This window comes from Melospiza georgiana, chromosome 1, assembly GCF_028018845.1.
Source record: "Melospiza georgiana isolate bMelGeo1 chromosome 1, bMelGeo1.pri, whole genome shotgun sequence".
In the NCBI taxonomy this organism is placed as follows: Eukaryota; Metazoa; Chordata; class Aves; order Passeriformes; family Passerellidae; genus Melospiza; species Melospiza georgiana.
Window position 1 is genome coordinate 45,988,373 of NC_080430.1, and position 23,430 is coordinate 46,011,802.

At 39.2% G+C, this 23,430-nt stretch overlaps 2 protein-coding genes across 2 annotated transcripts in view; one reads left to right on the forward strand and one right to left on the reverse strand.

Moving 5' to 3' along the window:
* Positions 1–463: 463 nt before the first annotated feature.
* On the reverse strand, positions 464–12,625 carry KIAA1143 (KIAA1143 ortholog). Its single transcript, XM_058025508.1, has 3 exons — positions 12,508–12,625; positions 10,890–11,049; positions 464–2,886 (listed from the first exon to the last, which is right to left on the reverse strand). The coding sequence occupies exons 1-3, from the start codon at positions 12,613–12,615 to the stop codon at positions 2,675–2,677; spliced, it is 480 nt and encodes a 159-aa protein (XP_057881491.1). The 5' UTR covers positions 12,616–12,625; the 3' UTR covers positions 464–2,674.
* Positions 12,626–12,850: 225 nt separating this feature from the next.
* Positions 12,851–23,430, forward strand: part of KIF15 (kinesin family member 15) — a 32,927-nt gene continuing 22,347 nt past the window's right edge. The window contains exons 1-11 of the mRNA XM_058030069.1: positions 12,851–12,869; positions 14,448–14,490; positions 15,666–15,849; positions 16,973–17,049; positions 18,197–18,234; positions 18,370–18,467; positions 18,839–19,018; positions 19,676–19,885; positions 19,984–20,109; positions 21,444–21,566; positions 22,267–22,390. Of these exons, the coding sequence (XP_057886052.1) occupies positions 12,851–12,869; positions 14,448–14,490; positions 15,666–15,849; positions 16,973–17,049; positions 18,197–18,234; positions 18,370–18,467; positions 18,839–19,018; positions 19,676–19,885; positions 19,984–20,109; positions 21,444–21,566; positions 22,267–22,390 (1,222 nt within the window). The remainder of the gene's footprint in view (positions 12,870–14,447; positions 14,491–15,665; positions 15,850–16,972; positions 17,050–18,196; positions 18,235–18,369; positions 18,468–18,838; positions 19,019–19,675; positions 19,886–19,983; positions 20,110–21,443; positions 21,567–22,266; positions 22,391–23,430) is intronic.

Genomic DNA, 23,430 nt, shown 5'->3' on the forward strand with positions numbered 1-23,430 from the left:
GAATGCTGCAAGATTACTTATGGGTGTGTATATATGTATTGGTATATATTTTAAATTGATTCAAACAAGTTTTAAGTATACAAAATAAATGGAAATACCAATTCTTGGGAACCTTTGGTTCTGTACTTGAAATTTCTTCTTTTGTATGTAGAGAATACAGACAAATTATGTATTTACAAATGTAGCATGTCCTCATGGGAATGATCAGGTTGTACACAGCACCTCCCACAATTCTAATATGAAACCAGTGCAACAAGACTTTAATATCCATTATAGGTCTGGTTTCAATTTTCTGAAAGGACAACAGATCTATTCATTTTCAAAATCAGGGTAACATGTACTCACACAAACAGTGCAAAAGAGTGTGCAGACTTGTATCTGATGTTATGCTGCAGGAAGCTGGTGTGTAGGGAGACAGGCAGCAGGTACAGGACGCTCCAATACCAAGAGGCCAAAAAAAATCTCATTTCATGTCCTGAAATTTTTATTAAAATATCTTTGGACCACTTAAAAGAAAACATAATTTATTGTTTACTACCAGATGAAACTAAAACCAGCTGTTTCACACAGCAACTTGAAATATGCTCCTCGATGAAGCTTTAATGGCCAAATAATTTCAAATGTCCTGTCACACAGCAGAACTGATTTCATATAGTTACAAACACACCATACATCCAAATAATTTCAAAGTCACAAGTGACATTCCTACCATCTTGTTCTCCAAAATCCCACCAGCTCTCAGTGTCAATTCTGTTCTGTTACAGAAAAATGCTGAAATGGACTCTTTCTCCCCCCCTCTGCCCAAGATTTTTACTCTCCCTTTAAGACCTGGGGGTCAGAAGCAGAACCAGAGGGTCTTGCCACAGGTTCATGGAAGCAGAAGATGCCAGGATCCCTTTAAAATGAGACAACACTCACACAGGCTTCTCTTTTGTTCCTGCTAGTTACTGAGAAGCTGAGGCAGCACAAGGCAGAAGCTCCCCTTGGTTTTGGTCTCTGGGCCAGGGAAGACTTTCTCTTGTGACCTTTTTTCCTTCCTTTTTCATTGCTGTCACCTGGGCTGGCCAGCCATGGCACCACAGTGGGAAAACCAGAACAGCCCCTGCTCCATCGGGTCACTCCAGCCCCCCAGCAGCGCTCAGGGGCAGTGGGGAGGGTGTGGAGCCTGGGCTGCCCCAGGCCTGTGCCTGTCATCTTCTGCTGAGGAGGAGGCCAAGTGTCCCCAGGAGTTTCAGCCACTGACCAGTTCCAGCTGCCACTGTTGATGGAGCTGCTCTGCTGCCATGAGAGAGACCTTGTCTGGTGATGTGGAGCAAACGGATCAGCAGCATTTGACTGGTTTTGGAGTCCAGGTTACTTTTTGTTTTGTCCTTGTTCCTCATTGGTTGTTGTTTGGAGAAGAGGGACTTTCATAATCACAGATGCTGTGGTGGGTTTTTTTCCCTTTGTTCTTTCTTCAACACATGGTTAGGAGAAGGGGCTGCCTTTGTCCCCTGACCACGTGGTCTTCTATGGAGGCCAGCATTTCTGGGGAGGGGTTTCTCTGCCATCTTGTCTTCTTTGTTCCCAAGCAGTCCATGGGATTCAGCACCTTTGTATCTGGTGATGATTACTGTTATCCTGCCTGTTGCCGTTTCATTTTTTAGTAAACTTTTATTTTTTCACTTATATGTTCTTGCTTTCATCTCTGCTCATCAGTGAAAGGGAAGCAGTTAAAGCTAAAAGGGGCAGTAACTCATTTTGGAGTGTCTGCCCCAGGAATTGTCTTAAACCAAGATACACCCAGCTATAGTGCTTCTTGGCTTAAATTCCCTGTTTACAACTTCCCCCCTACCTGAAGAATACTAAATTAATGCTTTTCCACAGGTTAAAGATGAAATACAGTTTTTAAACAAGCTGTCTGAGATCCCAAATAATTATGAACATATAAGTAGTTAACTGGAACAAATATACTTTAAGAAAAAAACCCAAAACACCATCAAACCACTGAGCCCATCAGTGTCAAAACCAAAGCGCACAGGCTTCTTTTGCATTAGTTGAAACCATCAACTAGAATCAAAATCTTTATACCTTGCTATTATAACCAATTCAAATGAATTTGATGTTTCTTAGACTGCATTCACCAATGGCAGGATCAAGACTACACAAATTTAGCAAATGCAGCCTCCTTTACTACAAGGCTCTGCAAGAGCTAATCTTGCAAATCACAAATGCAAAGGTTGTGCAAACTTTTGTTAAGCTGTGAGACAGAAAACTTCAGTCTCTGTTTAACATCAATGAAGTGTCTCCCTTTTGAATGTCAATAACAACAGGTAGAAACCATAATTGTCAACTAAGGCTATTCAATACAGACAAAATACATTTTAGTAATGGAGGGCATTTTAAAATTGACTGAAAATTTGTAAGCTAAATATATACAGGTATAATTTGCTACTCATTTGTGACCTCAAATAGCTTTTACATACATGGTTAAATTCTCCTTTAAAATTAAGACATGACATACAGTTCCAACTAACTGCAAAGACTTAGTTCATGCTAATTTTATACATTATTTCTCTAGTTGGACTATAGCAAAGTAAGAGAAGACTCAGACACCATGCTTCTATTCCCATGAAAGCCCTCAATATTATCCAGGTCTCTAGACGGGCAAGTTAAGCATAAAAAAAATACAACCCTAATCATCATTTTCCTCATCATCAAATGACAGAAGACTGCTGTTTTTTACTTGCTTAGCTGTACTCTGAGAAGTAGATGCTTCCCCTTTGGTTTTCTTTGCTTCTTTCATCTTCTTACTTGAACTTACATTGAAGTCCAAACACTTCTCTGATGAACGTTTGGCTGGTTTCCTGAACATAATTTTTCCATCAGCAGATTCTGGTTCATCATCTGTAATAAAGAGAGTAAAGTCAGAACTCATCTGCATATGTTCACAAACACATACAGACCTTGAACCAAAATCACTAAGGCCTCTGAGAGAATACAACAATCATGAAAATATACTTTTGGCCATAAACTCTGTATCAATGAATGGCCTTCATGTACACACACCTGCTTCATGTCAGCAAGCCCTTGAAGAAAATCCTCCTGCAGGTCCTATTGGAAATGGGGTTTCACTAACCAGAGCTCTAACTTCGAAGAGATTGTGAGTAGAATGAGAGCTTTTCCCTCACATTCCATTCACATCCACTTACCAAAATGGAGAGGACAACTTCATAGGATCCTCTCACTCTGCTTCAGTATTTGTACAATTTATGACAACAAATGCATTTATTTCAGAACTATGGCATCTCTTTAAATAACCAAGTGGCACATATACAAGAAAAACTTTTTTCCCTAATATATTCTGTCCTGTTGAGACAGCTGAAAAGATCACGTGGCAATCCTTTTTTATCACAATGGATGAAAGTTTCAGGTTTTTTTTTGTATCTGCAACATCACCCAACTATTCCAACTGACCAATTTTGCTCTAGTGCATGCAGAGGAGCAGACAACAATCTTGAAAACAGGAGAAGTCCCTTCCATGATTATCAGGCATGAATGGAAAGCTACTGCATAAGTAACAGCATCAGGGCAGTATTTCTGGAAGATAAAGTGTAATGTAAATTTGTGAATCAGACACAAAGGTTCATGCTGCAGTAGTTTGCAATTTTTATAATGTATATGTGACAGAATGTTAAGGAGCCGTAGGTTCTGTGCAAGATATTTTTCCTAAATTACTTTTGTGAAATTCATTACTCAACAGAAATGTGTTTGACAAGATTATGTGCTGTTTAATTAAAACCAATAAATAACTTCTCTTTAGCACAAATTCTTTCCTCAGTATATCAGCACTACAGCAGAATACTTAACATTTCAGTGTTATCCACACAGCACTGGCTGAAACTCTCCTCAGTGCATTCTCAAAACAATACAACTAATAAATCTGGTACCTTAAGGGTTGTGTGGTACAAATGAAGACATCAACTTAGAATGCCTTAAGTTTCAGAGACCCTCTTAAAGAAGAAACCTAGCTTGAAAAACTAGGCAATTCTGTCAATGGCTTCTATGGAATGCATCCTTCCAAGAGGTGCATATGGTGATGAACTGGAGCACAAGTCCTGAGGGACATGGGGTTGTCCAGCTGGGAGAAAAGGAGCTCTGGGAGGCCCCATCTCTCTCTGCAACTGCCTGAAAGGAGGCTGTAGTGAGGTAGGAATCAGTCTCTTCTCCCAAGTAACAAGCAATAGAACAAGAAATGGCCGCATGGGGAAGTTCAGATTGTATACCAAGAAAAATTTTTTCACTGTGAGAGTGATCAGACACTGGAACAAGTTGTCCAGGTAAGTAGTGGAAACACCATCCATGCAGCGTTCAAAGAACTCGTGGCCCTTGGGGACATGGTTTAGTGGCAACAAAGTAGTGCAAGGTTAATAAGTGGGGCTCCATGGATCCTAGATGTCTTTTCCGAGCCAAACATTTCCTTGATTCTATGATTCTACACTAGTTTATGAGAAAATACTACTATGTAGAAAATAACTAACCAGGTTTGGGGGAAAATACTTCATTCTTGGCATATTAGAAAACCATTACAGTCACAAGGAATTAGGAGCAATAACAAACTGTAGATATGAAAAGCAGAGTTCTCAGTGGATCCACTGTGAACTCTGCATAGAGAGCTTAAGTGTTTAGATGCTGTACATGTGATACAAAAGTTCAGGAAGTGCCTACTGTAAATTTTGGGAGGGAAATAGAACTCCTGAAAGGATACCACACCTAATGAATCAGAATACACTATGCATTCTTTTTCTCAGAAGTTAGGCCTCCATTTTTAGGCTAAGAAGTTTAATAGCAAACGATTCCCCTTACTACTTGTTGCCTAACTACAGTGTTTATTTGTAAATAGAGATCTTTTAATTTAAACAAGATCTGAGGAACAATCTAAGCCAAAATCTGAAAAAAAAAATCTATCTATAAGGAGAACTTCCCTTCTGTGCAGACACAACTGTCTACATGCTGTATACAGTATCCATACTGCTGTGGAAATGACACAACCAGCTACTGGATAAGCATGAGGAGCAAAAAAATCAAACTCCCATTGGATACTCTTTAACAAATGGATTACTAATTTTCTTAGAGTAAATTCTTAGGTAAATTTGAAAACCTAACCCCTAAAAATATAGTTCAAAGCATATCCATAAAAGAAAACAGAAAAACAGCTATGTAGTTGTAATCCATGGAAAAAGAGAGGACAGAAATTTTAATTTTACTCACAACTGGCCTGCTACCCACACTGTGAACTACACAAAATAACTTCATTTTGCCAACCAGATGGAGAAACTGATAAGTATCTTTGCAATATGAATTTCAACATGTAATAAGCTAAGGGCACAAACAGCAAAGCTCAAAACTCCACCAAAATGGCAACTAGCTCAGCTCTGACCTCCAAGGCTACAATACTATTTGCAGGTCATTCTGTATCAAAGGAAATTATTTTAGCTCTTGGCCTGGTTAAGCACTATTAAAATTCCATGATATGGTCAAGGACATTCCTTTCAGCAGGAAGCCCAGGCCAGCTTCAGAGAGCAGTGTGTGCTGGCAGTGCTTGACAAAGAATGAAGCAGATAAGGAAATACAGTAGGCCTAGCCTACATGTGGAGACAGTGAGGACAGACTATGCTTTTTGAAAAAAATTGATGAGGCAGTTCAAGGAATTTGTGTTGATGTGTTAAGATTGTCTTTTTCAGCTGGTAAAATGACTTCACTTTCCTTTGTAATTTCACCAGGTTCTTATGTGTCAGCAATCATTTTTGTTTCCATCAAAGATGTACAAAAAACTGACTTGTATTAAGCAATGCAAAAAAAAAAAATAGACTCAAGAAACAATCTCAGTGTTGGTAGTTTTTAAAACAGATTCCCAATAAAAGACTCAGTATTATGAATTATGGAAAGTGGGATTTCTGAAACACACTGAAACACATGAAGTAAAATACATAAAAACACTACAGGAGAAATAATAAAATCCACTTCTCAAAAATGAGTCAAAAACTACACTAGCAGTTCAAATTCCCACTGTTCTTAGTCATTCCTGCTTTTTACCTGGATCACAAACCACTGGTTGACCAACATGAGCACAGTCAGATGTTGAGCTGAAAACTTACTTCACAAGTGACATCAATTTAAGAAACCACAAAATCAGAAATTTCTTCTTTTCTAATTATTTCAAGGTATATATTAAAATAAAGTTTTAATGAAATACTGAAAATGAAATACTGCTCTTCAGTTTAGAGGATTTTTATTTAGTAGTCATTTGTGTAGTTAGCAGCACCACTTTTCAGCAGTTTCTGTCCACACATGTCAATGAGGCAACAACAGGAAACACAAGTGCCACTAAACTGTCAGGGAGCAACAGGAGGAACCGTGGAATCCATATAGGTCTGTTCAAAGATAGGAGGTTAAGAAAAAAATTACAATAACCTGGCAAATTTCTTAATTGTTTCTAAGGTTAGAAGCTCAGGTCAGCCATTTCAGATGCTCCTTCCAATTCTTTCTGGCCATCCATTCTCCATCCATGCCTTTGGAAGCATTTATCCCAGGAATTCAGCACACTGGTGGTTTGCTCCATAGTCAGTTTCAATTGTTTATGAGAACACTTGGGAAACTTTTCTTCACTTAAATACTGCAAAGTTGGCTTTGATTTAGGTTCCTGCTATTTCACATATATGTGAAATATTTCATATTTCACAGAGCAGCATTACCTCTGTGAGATGTATCTGATACATCAGCTGCTTAAATCAGAAGAGCCTGTGCTTGTTCAGGAAGGGCTCCAATAGCCAGGACAGCAGGGACTCTGTTCTCCTTGCCTCTGCCCTCTACTGTCCTTCCCCAGAACCCAGCACATAGAATGAAACAAGAAAAATATTCTAAGGCTTTGAACAAGAAAGGACACCTTTTACCAAGTTTGGTCATCTGCATACGTCAGAGTGTCCCAGAGGCCATATGAAATAGAAAAGCAGTAGAAAAAAAATCTATTTTATAGACTGTAACGAATGCTAAGATAAACTATCTTGCAGTAATTAATGTATTTTCTTTTGTGCAAATTTGATTTTTCATAAGACCATTTTTCTTTGTCTCTGAACCAACAGTGACAATTTTTTAAATTATGCATAAAACATTAAGCAACATCACTGCTGATACACAAACTACTTCTTTTTAAAAAGCCTCTGAGTCTTTGCTCCATGGAGAAAAATATTTCAATACAGAATGGTATTTTCTCATATAAGAAAGGTTTGGTCCTAAATGAAAAAGATCCCTGTGACTCTACTTGCAAAAGCCAACAGAAAAGCTGGGATTTGCTCTGCCTTAGGAAGCAACTAAGTGCAGCTAGGACATTAATCAGCTGGTTTTACTAAATTAATGCAAAAATGTTACTCATCTATAAAAGAAAATCAAGTCATAGCAACATCTGGTGTCTAAAATTAAAAATAAACAAAACCAAAACGAACAAAAGCTGTAGCCATGTCAAAATGGTTATAGAAGAAAACAAAGGTGAAAGTATGTGAATGAGATATGGAAAATTCTGGAGTAATATCACAATCCTAAACCTGAAGACAAGGTCCTTTAAGCACTAATATCCTAATGATCCTAATAATCACTACAATATAAGAGAAAAGATGGCAGAACCTCAAAACTGAGTGCTTCCCAAGTTCTGAAAAACTGTCTGTATCCACAACAGATAGATAGTAGCACATTTCTAAGGATCTGTCAAAGTGCCTCAGCATTGATGCATGCTGGAAAGGAAGATTATCAGTTGAGAAATTTACTTTCCTATTACCTTTCTAACTTCATGTAATTTCACTAATGATCTGATTTGGGACTATATAATAAGGTCTAGTAGCTATTAAATTAATTTGACTTTCAACTCTGGGATTAAAATCAAAGTAACATGAAATGCAACCAAGTCATGCAGCACCAAACTTTCTTTATACTTCCCATTTTCAGAATTGAGAGCCAAAAAAATAAAAGAAACTCTCATGTTACTCAAAACTCTCTTTATTAAGCTAGAAGTAAACAGCTGTCTAAATACCTATCTCAGACTAGAAATCAAAATTTAAATCTAGAGGTCAGACTGACAGTGCAAAAATGGCCCAAAATGCAAAAAAGGCTTCAGAAAGTTCTGGCATAGTCACACTCACCCCCCTCATGGAAATTTCACCCTGGGTTCTCTCCATGGCAGAGGAACACAGCAGTGTGCACAGTGCTTACCCTGTTTATTCCCATGAGCCACAAAAAGGGAAAGAACATGAAGACCTCATATGAACTGCAAAGATGAATGAACAGTAACACAATAATGCAGAACAGAGGGCAGCAGTCCCCAACACTCTTGCTACCTACTTCTGTGGATTTTTTCCTCCAAATGCAAGCTATTACTGAAGGACTGAAGGGGTAATAAGCAGAGGTGACAAAGTCCTACAGGAACTCAAAACTGCCATCCTCACTACTTACAATTATGTCTTAGGAATGTCTTTTTCCACCAAGTAAGTTCAGTCACTCTATTCAAATACACTTCCATTTCACACTGTGTATTCAGCTTGGTAGCTCTTTTGGACTTTTTTCACAGCATGGACTCCACCTCAATAGATTCTCATGGACAACTACTTCTTTTTGCCCAGCCTCACAAAATCATTTTTCCTCCTACTGTGATCACTCAAAGTTCAAGTTGCTTATATGAAAAGGAAGCCAATGCTCAGAAAGAACCATGATATTTCTTTCCAATAAGCTGAAACTTCTCCCAATACTAGGAGGGTGAAAAGAAATTTTGTGATGACTTTAGAAACTGTGACACCAAGCATCTTTATGCATTGCACTTCAATAACAAGACACTAGGAAGTAAGCCCAAAGCTGAGCAAATATTCTCAGAGGAGTTCAAGTCATATACCTGCTTAGACCTAACAAATACAGATCTACCTGCAGAAAATAGGATGTGGTTTATTTAGTTCCAAGCTAACCTACATTATTAAAAATTAGGATTTCTCATCAATCTGCTTTTCCAAATATATACGATTCTCAACATATTTTCTCCCACTTCTGTTACTGACTTCTCCATTGATACCCTTTGAATTTTAACATATATATCTACACAGAAACAGCATGAACCTGAATTTTCAAATCCAAATGGCAGCCAAAGAGAGAAGCTAAGGATGTCATATTGACAGCCATATGCTAGGCCTCACAGTGCACTCTAAATTCAATTGGCAGCTTCTGTAGATAGCCTAATAAATAATGGCTAACCACAGAAGACATCCAGTTTCTATGATTCACCTTTCTATTTCATACTTGTGGGGTTCCAGTTCCTATATTCTTAATTGTCAAGACATTTCCACTAGAGACAACAGTAGCTACATTCCATTTGTCAGGTCTTCTGTCAGCAAAAAATAAAGCTCCATTTCATCACACCCTGTGTGATGATTGAAGCTTCTGGACACTCAAAGCACTTATGTCAATCATACCTGAATGATGAATACTGAGAGAAATTCTTAACATAACTGTATCCATCAAATGTAGTTTCTCATCCCTATTGTAAAACTGCACCAGCCCCTCCACACCACTTCCATCTTCCCATTCTGTGTAATTCTTTGTGGCAGAGTGTCCTAGGGTGACTTTATGATGTTTGCATCCCCAATCCTCTGCTCTGCTTATGCTGGATATTATATTCTGTGCCTTCAAGACTGGTTCTGAGAGTAAAGGCAGGGAGAAGAAGAAGCATGGAGTTTGTTATCAGAAATTGCACTGCTCCTCTACATGCTGTGCTGGATTGTTTCATCTGGGAACAGAGAGAGCAGAACAGGGCTCTCCTTTGCTTTTTAGTTACTTTAGCTAGCTGAGGCAGGGAAGTTTTCCCTGAAATGTCTTTTCTTTCCCTTTTCTTGGAACTGTTCAAACCTGCTCTGGACTGGGACCCGGGGAGCACCGAGAGCTTGCACTTTGTGGCCTCCAGGGCCTTCTCTGGGCAGCAGCCATTCCCAGTGCCAGAGAGATTGTAACAGAGCGACCACCCCAGGAGAGACTTCCTGAATTTGCCATCTCTTCAGAGCAATGAATGAATTTTGTCATCTGGAATTGTTCATTTTTTGTGCTGGGGAGTGCTTTACCTGTTAAATAAACAGGTTTTTCCCACTTCTGTCCAAGGAAATTTTTCCCAAACGAGTTGGGGGAAGGGGCCGTGTGAGTTTGCTTTCTGGGGGGGCCCCCGTTTGGAGGTTTTCTCCCAAATGTGCCCTAAACCAGGACACAGAAAAACATTTTTTTTTTCTGGACCTTGCTGGTTTTTGACACTATTGTATCATCTATTTATCTTGCTTAATGTATTTGCAAGTCACAATACATACTGGGGCTGATTTTAAGCAAGTAATGACATGGACCAGTCAGATAAGTGAACATGTTCCCAAGCCACACATCTGCAATTCTTTCCACGGACCTGAATCCCTCTCCCCTGACACCCTCTTTCATGAACTCATACAATTACCTTTTAAACATCCACTCCACTGTCAAATTCAACTGAACTAGTCAATGAGTTAAAAAATGATCACAGATGATGTCAAAAGACTGTGCACTGGAATAATACAACAGAAAAGTTAATTTACAAAAACACAAAAAGAATTAATTTAAAGGAAGTATTTAGAGGGAGGATGGTGCACAATCAAGAAGCACAGAACTACATCATTATAAAAAGCCAGACAGCCTGAATATGTACTTAATAACTTGAGATTAGGATCCAGAAGTGCAAATTATTTAGGTGAAAAATTCAGAACTAATCAAAATTAAACAGTAAAAAGCTGAGCAAGTATCAGACCCACTTTTGTGGGTTATCTCTTAGACTACACAAAGCAAGAAATTAGTAGTTTGAAATTCACCTGATTCTTTTGACTTTAAGGCCTCTTTGATTTGCTGTTTAATTTTCATAGCTTCTTCTGCAGTCAAGTCCCCTTTTTTCAGTGTCACCACTTGAGGCTGCTCATCTTCCTTGTCACTGCCGTTGTCGCTGTCATCATCGGCAAGTGGAAGCTGCTCTCTCTGGACAAGAGAGAAATAAAAGCCATCCTGATCATCACTCCAGCTGTGGGCCAGTGGTTTCACTTGGTTTCACTTTTGCAGAAAGGTTATTGAAGAGACTTGGCAAAGCTGCCAGTGCCAGGCCCTTCCAACACACATTATCCAAAGGACACTCCAATCCCATCACTGAGACACGGCTTCCTATTGAAAACATTAGCATGGGAGCATGGGCTCCTTCAATTAGAAACCAGAAGGAAACTTGGAAAGCAAGAAATTAATTCCTTTTCTTTGCCATCTTGACTGTGCAGCACTGTCTGCTATGCAACACTAAGAAAAGCTTTAAATGCAAGGCTCCAAACTTGAACCTTCTATGCTGTACTCAAAGCAGCACAAAGGGAAATGTGGGTCCATGGTGGCTGGGTTATTAAACCTGGCTAAACAAATCACTGTAAGCAGCACTGACACAAGGAAGACCATACTCCCGTTTCTGCTCTCTCAAAGTTGTGCACTGGGACAGAAGAATCAATTTAGGTAATTTTTTATTTTTTTTAAATAAACCTTCTGGTATGGAAACCTCAGTGCAGCAACTTGAAGTTTGGCAATATTAGAGGACCTGAAAACTTTATATTGTAAGGAAAAGTATAGATAGTATTACTGTAATCTACTGAATATGTATATATATACAAAAACGAGAAGTTCATTTCTTAAGGTAATCCTGTAAAATCCTATTTAGAGGGAAACACATGCAAAATCACATTGGAAGCAGAAAAAAACTGCCTCAGGAAAGGCTGCCCTTTAACTCCCTGCCTTTCCAGCCATGACAACACAGTTCACGACCACGAACCTACAGCAAGATGTTTTAGGTTCTTAAAGGGAGGGACCTTAAAGATCATCCAGTTCCAGCCCCCTCGCCGTGGATAGGGCACCTCCCACCAGGCCAGGCTGCTGCGCGTCCCATCCAACCTGGCCTGGAACAGTTCCAGAGACGGGGCATCCTCAATGTCCTTAGGCAGCCCGTCTCACCACCCTCTAAGAATTTTTTTCTATGTGTCGAACCTAAATTTCTCCTCTTCCAGTTCGAACTCACGTTAACTCCTTTACAATAATTTTTTACCGTACTTCTACGACATTTTTTTCGTACCGCCGCCCTCCTCCACCGCCCGGGGCTTTTTCAAGTCCAGTTCAAGCTGGGACACCCCCGCTGCTCGCCCCGTGCCCCCACAGCCCCCTCGGGCACGGAGAGGCTGAAGCGGCTCCGTAAGGCCGCCTCAGCAGCCTTGCAGTTGTTCTGAGCCGCCAACACAAAGCAAAACAAGTTACACACAGGATTTCAGTCCGTTTCAGCGAGTAACTACGGCTCCCCCTTGCATTACAAACCCTGCTTCCCCACAGCCCACAACGCGAGCGGGCGGGGATGGGCGGGCACCAAGGCTCGGGAAGCGGGCGCTGCCGCCTCCCGCCCGCGGGCCAGGGCGTTACCTTGGTGTCCACCGTGGGGCCCTCCCGATACCCGACCTGCCGCTTGAAGCGGCTGAGGAAGGCGGGCTCGGCCGGCCGCACGTAGGACACCTGGTTCCTCTTGCTCATGGCCGCCACCGCCGCCACCGCCGCCACAGCCGCCGCGCGCGCTTCCGGGTGGGCGCGCCGCACGCTCTCCGTTCCGGGGCTCCGGCCAATGACGGGGCACGCGCGCGCCGGGGGAAATGGCGGCGCCCACGCTGGGCTCGGTGAGGGGGCGGGGCTGCACCGCTGAGCGCCAAATTTGAAGGCGCCGCCATTTTGGAGCGGCGGGCGGGCGGGAGTCGCTGGGCTCGGAGTGACCATGGCTCCCGGCGAGAAGGGTGAGGGGGAACGGCCGGGAAGGGGCTTGGGGATGTGCCCGCGGTTCGGGGAGCAGGGGGATTGAGGGATGGCTGTGCCCGGGAGAGCCGCGCTGTTCCGTGCCCTGGCGGGGAATCACTCGCGTGGGAGAAGCAGTGGGGCCGGGTGCCGAGGGGCTCGGTGTCCCCCGGAGGGGCAGAGGCTCCCGGGGAGTTCCGTCCTGCGCTGCCCCAGTGGTGTCCGGCTACCTGGGAGTCGGCCCTTTCCCAGAATTACAGAATAAGCTAAGTCCGAAGGGACCCTAAGGATCATCGGGTCCGACTCCCGGCCCTGCACAGCACCATCCCCAGCAATCACACCGTGTGCTCAGGAGCGCTGTCCGAACGCTTCCTGAGCCCTGTCAGCCTGGTGCTGTGACCACCACCGTGGGCTGCCTGTTCAGTGCCCAGCCAGCCTCTGAGTAAAGAGCCTTTTGCTGATATCCAACCCAAACCTCCGCTGACACAAATTCAGGCTATTCCCAGGACTCTGCAAGTACCTATCAGTCAGATTTCAATTTTTAACTGCACCACTTTCCTTGATAACTTGTTTAATTGAAGAATAAATTGCTTCATTAGAAGCTAAAATATTTCTCAGATGTTGAGTAAATCAAAACAGCACATAAAAAGCTCACGCAGCAGCAGCGGGATGTTTAGGTAGTGTGAACGTCAAAGAGAAGGTAGGCATCTTTGCACATCATGGTTCATTCTGCTGTTAAAGGTGGTCCTCTTACAAAAAAAACCCGTGTGCTTATAAAGATTTTGTAAATGCTTTATTATTAGAATATTTTGAGGCATTGTCTTTCACTGTTATTTTGCTTATTTCCTAAATACAATTTTGTTAGTTTTGTTAATGTTTCGATTATGTTATGGACTTTGATATCAGATTAAGTAAAAAAATAAGTCCCTTTATCTACCTATGGGGTAATGTGTGCTGTCTCCTTGAAGTCTGAAGCTGTGCAAAATGAGCCTCACTCACAGAATCAATGCGGCTGGAAATGACCTCTGAGATCATGGAGTCCAACCTATGAATGCCCAGCACCTTGTCAACCAGGCCATGGCACTGAGTGGCATTTCCAGACACCTCCAGGCATGGTGACTCCAGTACCTCCCTGGGCAGCCCATTCCAAAGCCTAATTAGCCTTTCAGTGAAGACATTCCTTCTGATGTCCAACCTGAGCCTCCTCTGGCACAGCTTGAGGCTGTGTCCTGTCCTGTCACCTGGGAGAAGAGTCTGACCCCAGCCTCCTTCCATGCAGTTGTAGGGTGATATGGTCTCCCAGAGCCTCCTTTTTGCCAGAATAAACAAATGGCACATTGATAAGTGTGTGCACATTCACATTAAGGGAATGAAGGTTTCACTTCTCTGCAACAAACTGAAATCTTCTGCCAAAGGAAGATATTTACCAAATATTTTCATGCAGTTCTGTTCATGCACAAAACAGGTATTTATAAGGCTCTCCATTTATTTCCCTCTGTACTGCTTACAGTATTTTCTATTTAAGTCAGGAGTTTTGAGCAGTAATTTTAATTTTTGTGTGTCTCTCTTTTCTTTTATAGGAGGTCTGCGTGATTCTTCAATATCTTTGCAGAACTCATCTAGGTAAAATAATACTGGCCAGTTCCCATATATTATTAATCACATTGCACAGAAACAAAACCTAGCATAACTCTGTGAAATAAAGTTCTTTCTTTCAATCTTTACCTGCCTAGGATTGCTGCCTTTCTCTCCTAATATCCTTAGAGGTTTTTAAAACGTATTCTTAATGAAACGGTTACACTGACATGTTGGGTTGCTCTTGGAATGCTGCCATGCAATAAATTTTCATTTGTCCACTAATTCTGCAGCTGCACTTTAGAGTTTATATGAAGAAATATCCCACTAGGGACTTCAGTCCTGCAAGGAAGCCCTAAACTAAAACAAAAACCAAAAAGCCCTCTTCCAAGTGTAAACTGTGCCACAAGACAAAATAATGAAAGCACATTTGGCAAATTAATTTGGTATGTCTTAAGGAAAATGTTATACTGGATTTTTCTCAGCTGCTGCTTATGTTCTCAGCCCTTTCCTCTGCCACTACCCAACTGCACATTTCATTCATGAAGACCCTTCCCCACTCTTAAAGCTGTTCTTCTTTCTTGTAAACAAAAGTAAAAATTGCAGTTACAACACCCTCCTGCTTAAAACCTTTGTAAAAGAATGAAGTAAAGTAAATCCAAGTTTCCTACCACTTCATGGAAGAATTTAATTCTTTACTATTTTATTGGTGTATTGGTATTTATGGCAGAACTCTTCAGAGCCTTGATGGAAGTCATGCACAGTTATTTATTAAAGCCGATAAATGTGATGAAATTGGTTAGGGATGTTTTAGATGCAGGCACTTGTTATCCTTTATTTGATTCATTGATCAAGAATTGATTATTTTTCCCCTTCTTGTGAGCACCAAATAAAAATGCTGGCAACTTTTTTGCTGGACTGTAGCATTATCTGATCCATTATTCCATTAAAGCTTCCAGGAGTAAGAAGGGCATCCTGTGATCACTGTGCAATGTGTTCTTTTAGAGCTAAAGCTAGGTGCCCCAGCAATGAATTGCATGTAACTGCATGTTCTTTGCTTTTTAAATCTGCCACATTTTTACCTCTATTGATTTTCTCTACAAGTAGCATGATTTTTGGACAGACCTTTGTAAGGCTACACATGCTTCATCTGATTGTTGCATTTAATTTCATCAGGCAGCTGATCTATTTGGAAGGAATCTAATGCATAAACATTTATTTAGTGTTGAAGGTGATGCTATCAAAGTCTTTGTTCGGGTGCGTCCCCCTTCAGACAGCGCTGTACTAACAGATGGAGATCATGGCCTGTGTTTATCTGTGCTTTCATCAAAAACCATCCGTCTACACTCAAAGCCTGAGCCTAAGATCTTCACTTTTGATTATGTTGCAAATATGGAAACAACACAGGTAATCATTTCCAGAATCTCATAACTACTGCTATTTTCACCCAAGTTTTTGCAGCTACTTTGCTAAGGATTTCTAAAGACATAGTGCATTAGGTCTGATTTTTTGCAGTGGTCAGAATGGAAATACGTTGTTATAGTACAGAATGCTGCACTAAATTCTGCTCTCTAACAGTTTTGATGTGATTTTTTTTTTTTGCTGTTAATTTCTTTAATTGGAGTTTGAATTAAAATTGAAGGTTTTGTTTGTAAACATTATGGTAACACCATAGAGAGAAAATAAATCTGCCTATTGACACAAATGTGTAAAAATAACTGGCAGTCAGTAGCTGATATTAAGATGTGATTTCACAGAATCACAGAATATGCTGAGTTGGAAGAGACTCACAAGGATCATCAAGTTCAACTCTTGGCCCTGCACATTTGTATTTAAGGAACTTCAGAGTTTCTATTCTATTTATTATATTTCCTTCTTACACTTTTGCCTTTTAAATGCCCACCTGGGACAAGTAATACTGGAAAGAAAGTCCTTCAATTTAATTTCTATAATATTGGTGATTGATATTCTGAACGTAATTTTAATTCTGCTAGGACTCCCAATTCCATTTAAATTCTTTAAAAAAAAACAAAACAAAACCTCCCAAAAACCTCACCTTCTCTAGGCTATTATTTGTAGCTAGGCTTTTCTTGCAGATCTAAGAGAAAAATGTGAAAACAGATGGGGCTAAGTTGTGCAGCTCTGCGGAATGTGCCATTGTGCAGTGGCAAAAGTTGAAAGCTAGATTTTCTAAGTGTCACAGGCACCTGGCCTACCGATGGTATAAACTGTGTAACATAATCAAAACCACTGGATCAAAATTATTACTATGTACTAGGAAGCTGTTACTATGATGCTGAATTTTATTTCTCTTTGAGTTTATCAAGGATACAATTTTTTCAGAGAGAGTGATCTATGTCACAATGACTTAGGATGTATCATCTTCTGTGAGAATTCCAGGGCTCATGGTGCGTGTCTGCCCTGAAGGAATGCATCTATTATATGCTATAAAGTTATGGCATAGGAAACAATGATATAACAGCTACTTTAACAGGTGGTGCCAAGTGCTTTCTCTTTCCCTTGTCCCCAGGAGTCTGTGTTCTCAAGTGTGGCTAAAAACATTGTTGAATCTTGCATGAATGGCTACAATGGAACCATCTTTGCATAGTAAGTGATTTCGAAGCAATTACAGTAATTTCATAGCAATGGTGACATTTAAGGAGATCCTGCTAATAAGTAGTTGGAGTTTTAAGAGCCAGAGCCTGCCTGATGTTACAGTGAACTTTAAAAATGCTTCCTTACTGCAGCACAGCATAAGGAATGTTCTTGCAGTATTGGATGGTACTCCTTGCCCCTCTTTTGGAGGAATCTGTATGTAGGTGTTATACTTTTAACACTTAAGGCTAATAATGACAATGTAAACTCATTTCAGTTTTAGAATTATTTACTTAAAAAGTGGGAAGAGAAAGCTAGTTACTGTACTGTTAAAGAGAAAGCTAATGGTTTTAGCCCATGGTAAAATGGAACGAAATGGAATGAAAAATTTTTTTAACTTCACATTTGGTCAGCTCAACTCTTCAGTGACTCTTGGCTGCCTGTGGGAAAACTCAGGAGTAATAATTTTAACTCTTAGAATTTAAGGTAGAAATATATCCATGACTAGTAGTATGAATATCATTATATTAACTTAATATTTTTTTCATTTTGAAAACTGAGGAAGCACTTTGGTCAGAAAATGCTGACTTAAAGGGCTAATCTAATCAAAACCTTACCTGGGGTATTTTTAGTGTAGCACAGCTTTTGCAAAACTATGAAGTCCACTTTGTTGTAATATACAAGTGTGGAAAAATGAAGTGAAATTGTCCTGTAGTTTCTCTGGAATGATTAATAACTACATTAGAAAAAAAAACTCTAAAAGAAAAAAGTACTTTAAAGTTAGATATATCGTTATATCAAAATATATCCTGAGTGACATAAAACTCTAAAGATTGACCCAAAAATTATTTTTATGTATATATTTGAAAGCCTTCATTTTAATGCTCATTTCCCTTTCCAACAGAAATGAGGAAGGAAATGGTGGGTGGTAGGGGAGACAAAATGAAATTTATCTAATGGGATTTCTTGGTAAAAATTGCTGTTCTGTTTTTATACCTTTTTATCTGACTGATTTCTCAGCTTGCTTCTCTATCCTTATCTTCAGTTTAGAAATTTTTTGTTTGCTAGTTTTAAGCTTTGACTTCTCCTTAAAAGATGAAGATGAATGAAAAATTCAGAATAAAGTTTAATCTCAGGTTTTTTTCTTTCTTTTTGTTAGTGGCCAGACTGGGTCAGGAAAAACCTTTACTATGATGGGTAAGTGCATGAGAGATTAATCTTTCAGTGGTTTCTTTTTTTTTCTTTTTTTGTCTTGAGATGTATTCCTCCTGTCAGCCACTGCTCTTGAGTACTAATAATTAATTATTTTTTTAATTTAAAAAATCTCTTTAGGACCATCTGATTCTGATAATTTCACTCACAGTCTGAGAGGTGTAATTCCACGGAGCTTTGAATACTTATTTTTTCTGATTGAGCGGGAAAAGGAAAAGGTACATTTATTTTATAATTACTATTGCAGTAATGTCTCACAGTAAAGATTAGCTTGGGTTGGTAAACTGGGTGTGCAGCCATTAAGTTACCAAGATTATTGCCTGAAATGTATTCATGAGAAATGCTTGCATCTAGTATTCTACCAAATTATAGTACAGTTTCTTCAGACACAAGTGTGCCCATATTTTGAGTCTAGAAATGCATCTAGGTTTCTGGATGTTGGTTGTCACCTGGGCACCAGGAATGTATATTGAGCAGAATATATATGCAATCTAATAGCTTTAGGTACATGTAAAAAGGGACTTGCTGCCATACAATGACAGACTTCATAAAACCATCTGTTTATAGTGTAAATTACTGTGTTTTTCAGGCTGGCAGTGGAAAGAGTTTTCTCTGCAAATGCTCATTTATTGAAATCTACAATGAACAGATATTTGACTTGCTAGATTCTGCTTCAGCTGGACTCTTTCTCAGAGAACACATCAAGAAGGGAGTCTTTGTTGATGGTGCTGTTGAACAGGTGGTGTCATCTGCTGCTGAAGCATACCAGGTATTTTTTGGCACTTTTTAATGCTGGACTATTCATCTTAAATCTTACGTGGTAAATATTCCTCTTGGATTAAAGCACATTTTTTTGCTTATTTTTGTCTGTAATGCTTTCTCCCCCCTTTCTCCCTACTTCAAAACACAATGTAAAAAAATCTGTTTAAGTCAATGCCTCCTGCCTATCCCATACCTGTAAGAAATCAAAAAGGTTTGGAAAACCCAAATGGCAATTACAGTATTCTTTCCCCAATGCTTGCCCTACACATCTCTGAAATAGCAGGAAATGTAGTTTTCTGTGGCTAAGTGGGCTCCATGTGTTCCAGAATTGTCAGGTTTATTTCTCCATGAATGATACACATACAGATACTACTTGTGTGACTTTAATTTTTTTTTAAATTATTCTTCTGTGTACTGGTTTCAAACAGCAATGGCACTTTTGGAGAAAAGAAATGAATATTATAACAAGTTCTGCTACTAAGCTTGACTACAGCTGTATCTTTTTTGCTTTAAAAATACTTACATTGGAAAACAGTAAAAAAAGTCCTTGTCCTTGAGATTTTTAAAATCTGTTGCACGGAATTGTGCCTATGGCTGCTTATGTCACCTGTATGTGAAGTACAGTCTGATACAGCTAAAATTGTGATGTCTTTTTCATGCTTAGGTATTAACCATGGGCTGGAGAAACCGTCGTGTGGCATCGACCTCCATGAACAGAGAATCCTCCAGATCCCATGCAGTTTTCACTATCACAGTGGAATCCATGGAGAAGAACAACGAGCTTGTTAACATTCGCTCCTCCCTGCTCAACCTGGTTGATTTGGCAGGATCTGAGAGACAGAAGGACACCCATACAGAAGGACTGAGGTTAAAGGTTGGTTCTGTAGGATCTGTGGCATCTTTCTCCTTTCAGATGCAGTGCCCTGTTCTTTCCATCAAATCCATTCACTCTTGTTCCCTCCTCTTTTTTAGGAAGCAGGCAACATCAATCGGTCCCTAAGCTGCCTGGCCCAAGTAATCACAGCACTTGTTGATGTGAGCAATGGCAAGCAGAGACACGTTTGTTACCGGGATTCCAAGCTCACTTTTCTGCTACGGGTAATATATATCCTCTGGATTTTAGAAAAATATATCTCATTGGGCTTTTAACTATTAAAAGCTGAATTCCAGTGCATTAAAGTTGTTTCAATATTGGGATAAAAGATTGAAAATTATCTTCTTAGCCTAAACAGATTTCTGATCAGTCCATTCCTGTTAACTGAAGACAAATCTATTTATTCTCGTAAGCTGCTCCTACTCACATATTTGAAAGTTTTAATGAAAAAAAGCACATTTGCATCCTTATAATTTGGGAAATAATGTGTATCAAAATGTATTATTTAGAGATATGTTGATACATTTGCTGTGATTTCCAGAATTAGCTTATGTGTGTTTAGGGTTGGTCTGGTGTTAAAGGTCAGTTAAATTTAGTCTCTTATCTGAGAGCTTATAGGCTGGTTTCAAAATGAACACAAAACGAAGACATAAGCAGTCAAAGATTTGTTGGATGTCACCAACAAATTCTCACTCACCAAAATTCTGTGAAGTGTACATGAATGGCTGTAGTATATTTTTGTATTATAATATAGTATTTGTAAACCTACAAAATTTGTATTGCAACACAGTATTGTGATCACAGCAAAATTTCTCAATGTTCCGTCCCAGTTCTGTGTAGATTGATGAAACTGAGGAATTATGTTCTTCCAATGCAACCCAAAATACAAAAAAATAGGAAGAGAATTACTCTTGTGTGCTGTTACTTTAAGTGATTATTTTTTTGAGGTGTCTATGCTGCAAAGAAGTCCACAAACATGAGCTTTGTTACTACAGACTGAGAATGCCATCAAGGCTTGTGGACTATTCTGTAGTACCAGACTTTTAGTCTTAAGCTATAAATGCTGCCTTCCCCTGAGATTTGAGAGCTACTTATTTAACAGTACAGAAATGCTGTGCATGTAGAAGGGAGAGTATCCTTTTATATCCTTGCTCAATAATCTGTTGGTTTGTGATTTTGTTTGATAGTTGCAACCAGAAGGAAGATAGGTTGGAACAAAAAGCAGATGATGTTGAAAAGTAGTGTAACCACAAATCTGCTAATTACCAAAATTATTTTTGCAGTTGTTTAGAATTTCTTCCTCTCCCTGCTGTTCAGGTGAATAAAGTATCTCAATATAGTCTGGGTTTTGAAGTCCTAAATAAAGTCTTTATTTAAGGTCACATCCTTTATACCCACATCTGAGATAAAATTTGAGAAACTTACCTTCTGTGTAGCTATTTGTTGAATGATATTAATTCTGCAATTTGTTCAAAATTATACACAGTATCTTTTAGGTGATGGCTTCCTATTGTTTCCAAAAACATATAAATAAAACTAACTTGCATGTTTTCAATAGGATTCTCTTGGTGGTAATGCAAAAACGTGTATAATTGCAAACGTTCACCCAGGATCCAAGTGTTTTGGTGAAACACTGTCCACTCTTAATTTTGCTCAGAGGGCAAAGTTGATTAAAAACAAGGTAAGAAAGTTACTTTATGTCTTTATTGTAGCAACAGACACTTGTCATTTAAGTTACACATCTGCAAGCAAGGCAGATTCACTTAAATACTCCTGTGCTTTCAATAATTTAATTTGATTTGGCTTATTTGAAAACATTAATTTGCTTTGTGGTTTTTTTAAAGACAAAGTGTTTTTGAAAAGGGCTTGTTTGCTCTTGGTTAGGAATAAAGGACAACAGCTGGACACTAAGAAATGGCTGCACACAGCTCTTATTCATTGCTTGCTCTCAGAGCACTTCATTAGAAAGGAAAAAGTAAATCTATAAAAATGCAAATTGACAAAAAGAGTTCTGATTCAATGTTGTTTCTGTTCACTTGTTCTATATTAATTCTAGTGCCCTAAATGTAACTTTTCATGAGTGGATGTTTAAAAATATGCTGTCATTTAGCTGAAACTGTCTCTGATGTATACTGCTTTGTTGGTGAAAAAAGGTCCAGACAAAATTCTGCAAAAACATTACATTTTTTAACATCTAATTCCACTTGAAGTGCAACTTGCTGATTTCTCAGTGAATGGAACTTTGCTTTTTCGAGGAATTCTTCCTTTTCTAAGATGGAAGGAGTTCTCAGTAGTTTTACTGGTTTGCATTCTTTGAGTTTTCTCTTATCATGTAAGATTTTTATTTATACATTTTCCTAATTTTCTCCTATATGTAAAAGGCTGTAGTAAATGAAGATACACAAGGAAATGTGAACCAGCTGCAAGCTGAAGTCAAGAAGTTGAAAGAGCAGCTTGCTAAACTAACTTCAGTGCCATCTGTGTGCAGTATTTCTGTATCACAAGGTAAGAGTTGGAGGTGAGGGAGAATTTGCTACTTCTGTAACCCAGAAGGTTGGGGGCCTTCATTAAGTTTCTGAACAATAAGTATTTTTGTAGAGACTGATGTACTGGGATCATATTTTGCTTTTGGTTTCTATTTCCTGTACTTGTATCTGCTACCTTGCAGAAATTGTTAATGTAGTTTTATTTTCTTCCTCATAAGTTTGGGTACTGGACTATGGTTTTGTTATATGATACCTAGATATGCTTCCACTTCTTAAGATCTTTGCTGCCTAATCCTTTAAGTAACCAAAAGTCTGCATGTTATTCCTTGTACATTTTAGTCAGAGGGAAGGCACAACGTTGCATTCTTTTTAAGCTCAGTGCAGGATTTTCTTCCCACTTTTCCCTTTTTGTCCCTTCCAGAAGAACCTAAGAGAGATGCTTACTTCCAACAGACATTTGATTTCAATATAAGGTGGAAATTGGGTTTTTAGGTAATCTTCCATAAGCTTCTCACTAGGCCGTTTTATCTGCAATACAGATCTCAGCAGAGCTTCCCAGTCTGTATGTTTCTCACTGAAATGTGCTGCTTGATAATGTTTGATTGCAAGGTTGCAAACTTTGTCTTGTAACTCTTACTGTTTTTGTGAGTCAACTCTTTCCTGACCTTGCCAAGAAATAGAAGATACAGCAGGAGAAGTTATGACAGAAGTTAGAAAGTCTTGTCTAATATAAAGCAACTGGGCTTGAGTTTTCCCAAGGAAAACGTACTTTTATGTTAGCATACAAGTTCAGCCAGTAAAAACAAGTCAGAGATGAGGTAGGAGACTGAAACATGGTTCATAAATATATGAATATTGACAGAAGGCTCAATGTTTAGACCCATGATAGAGTTCAGAGGGAAAACAAGTGATTGATGATGGTTAAACACTGAGGAGTTTTGAGAAGAACCTAATATATCAGAGCTGTGTTTGCTCTGTGCAGTTAAATTATGTTTGCAATACTCAATCACAGAAATACAAAATCAGAAACATGATGGCATTTTAAAATATATTAAATCA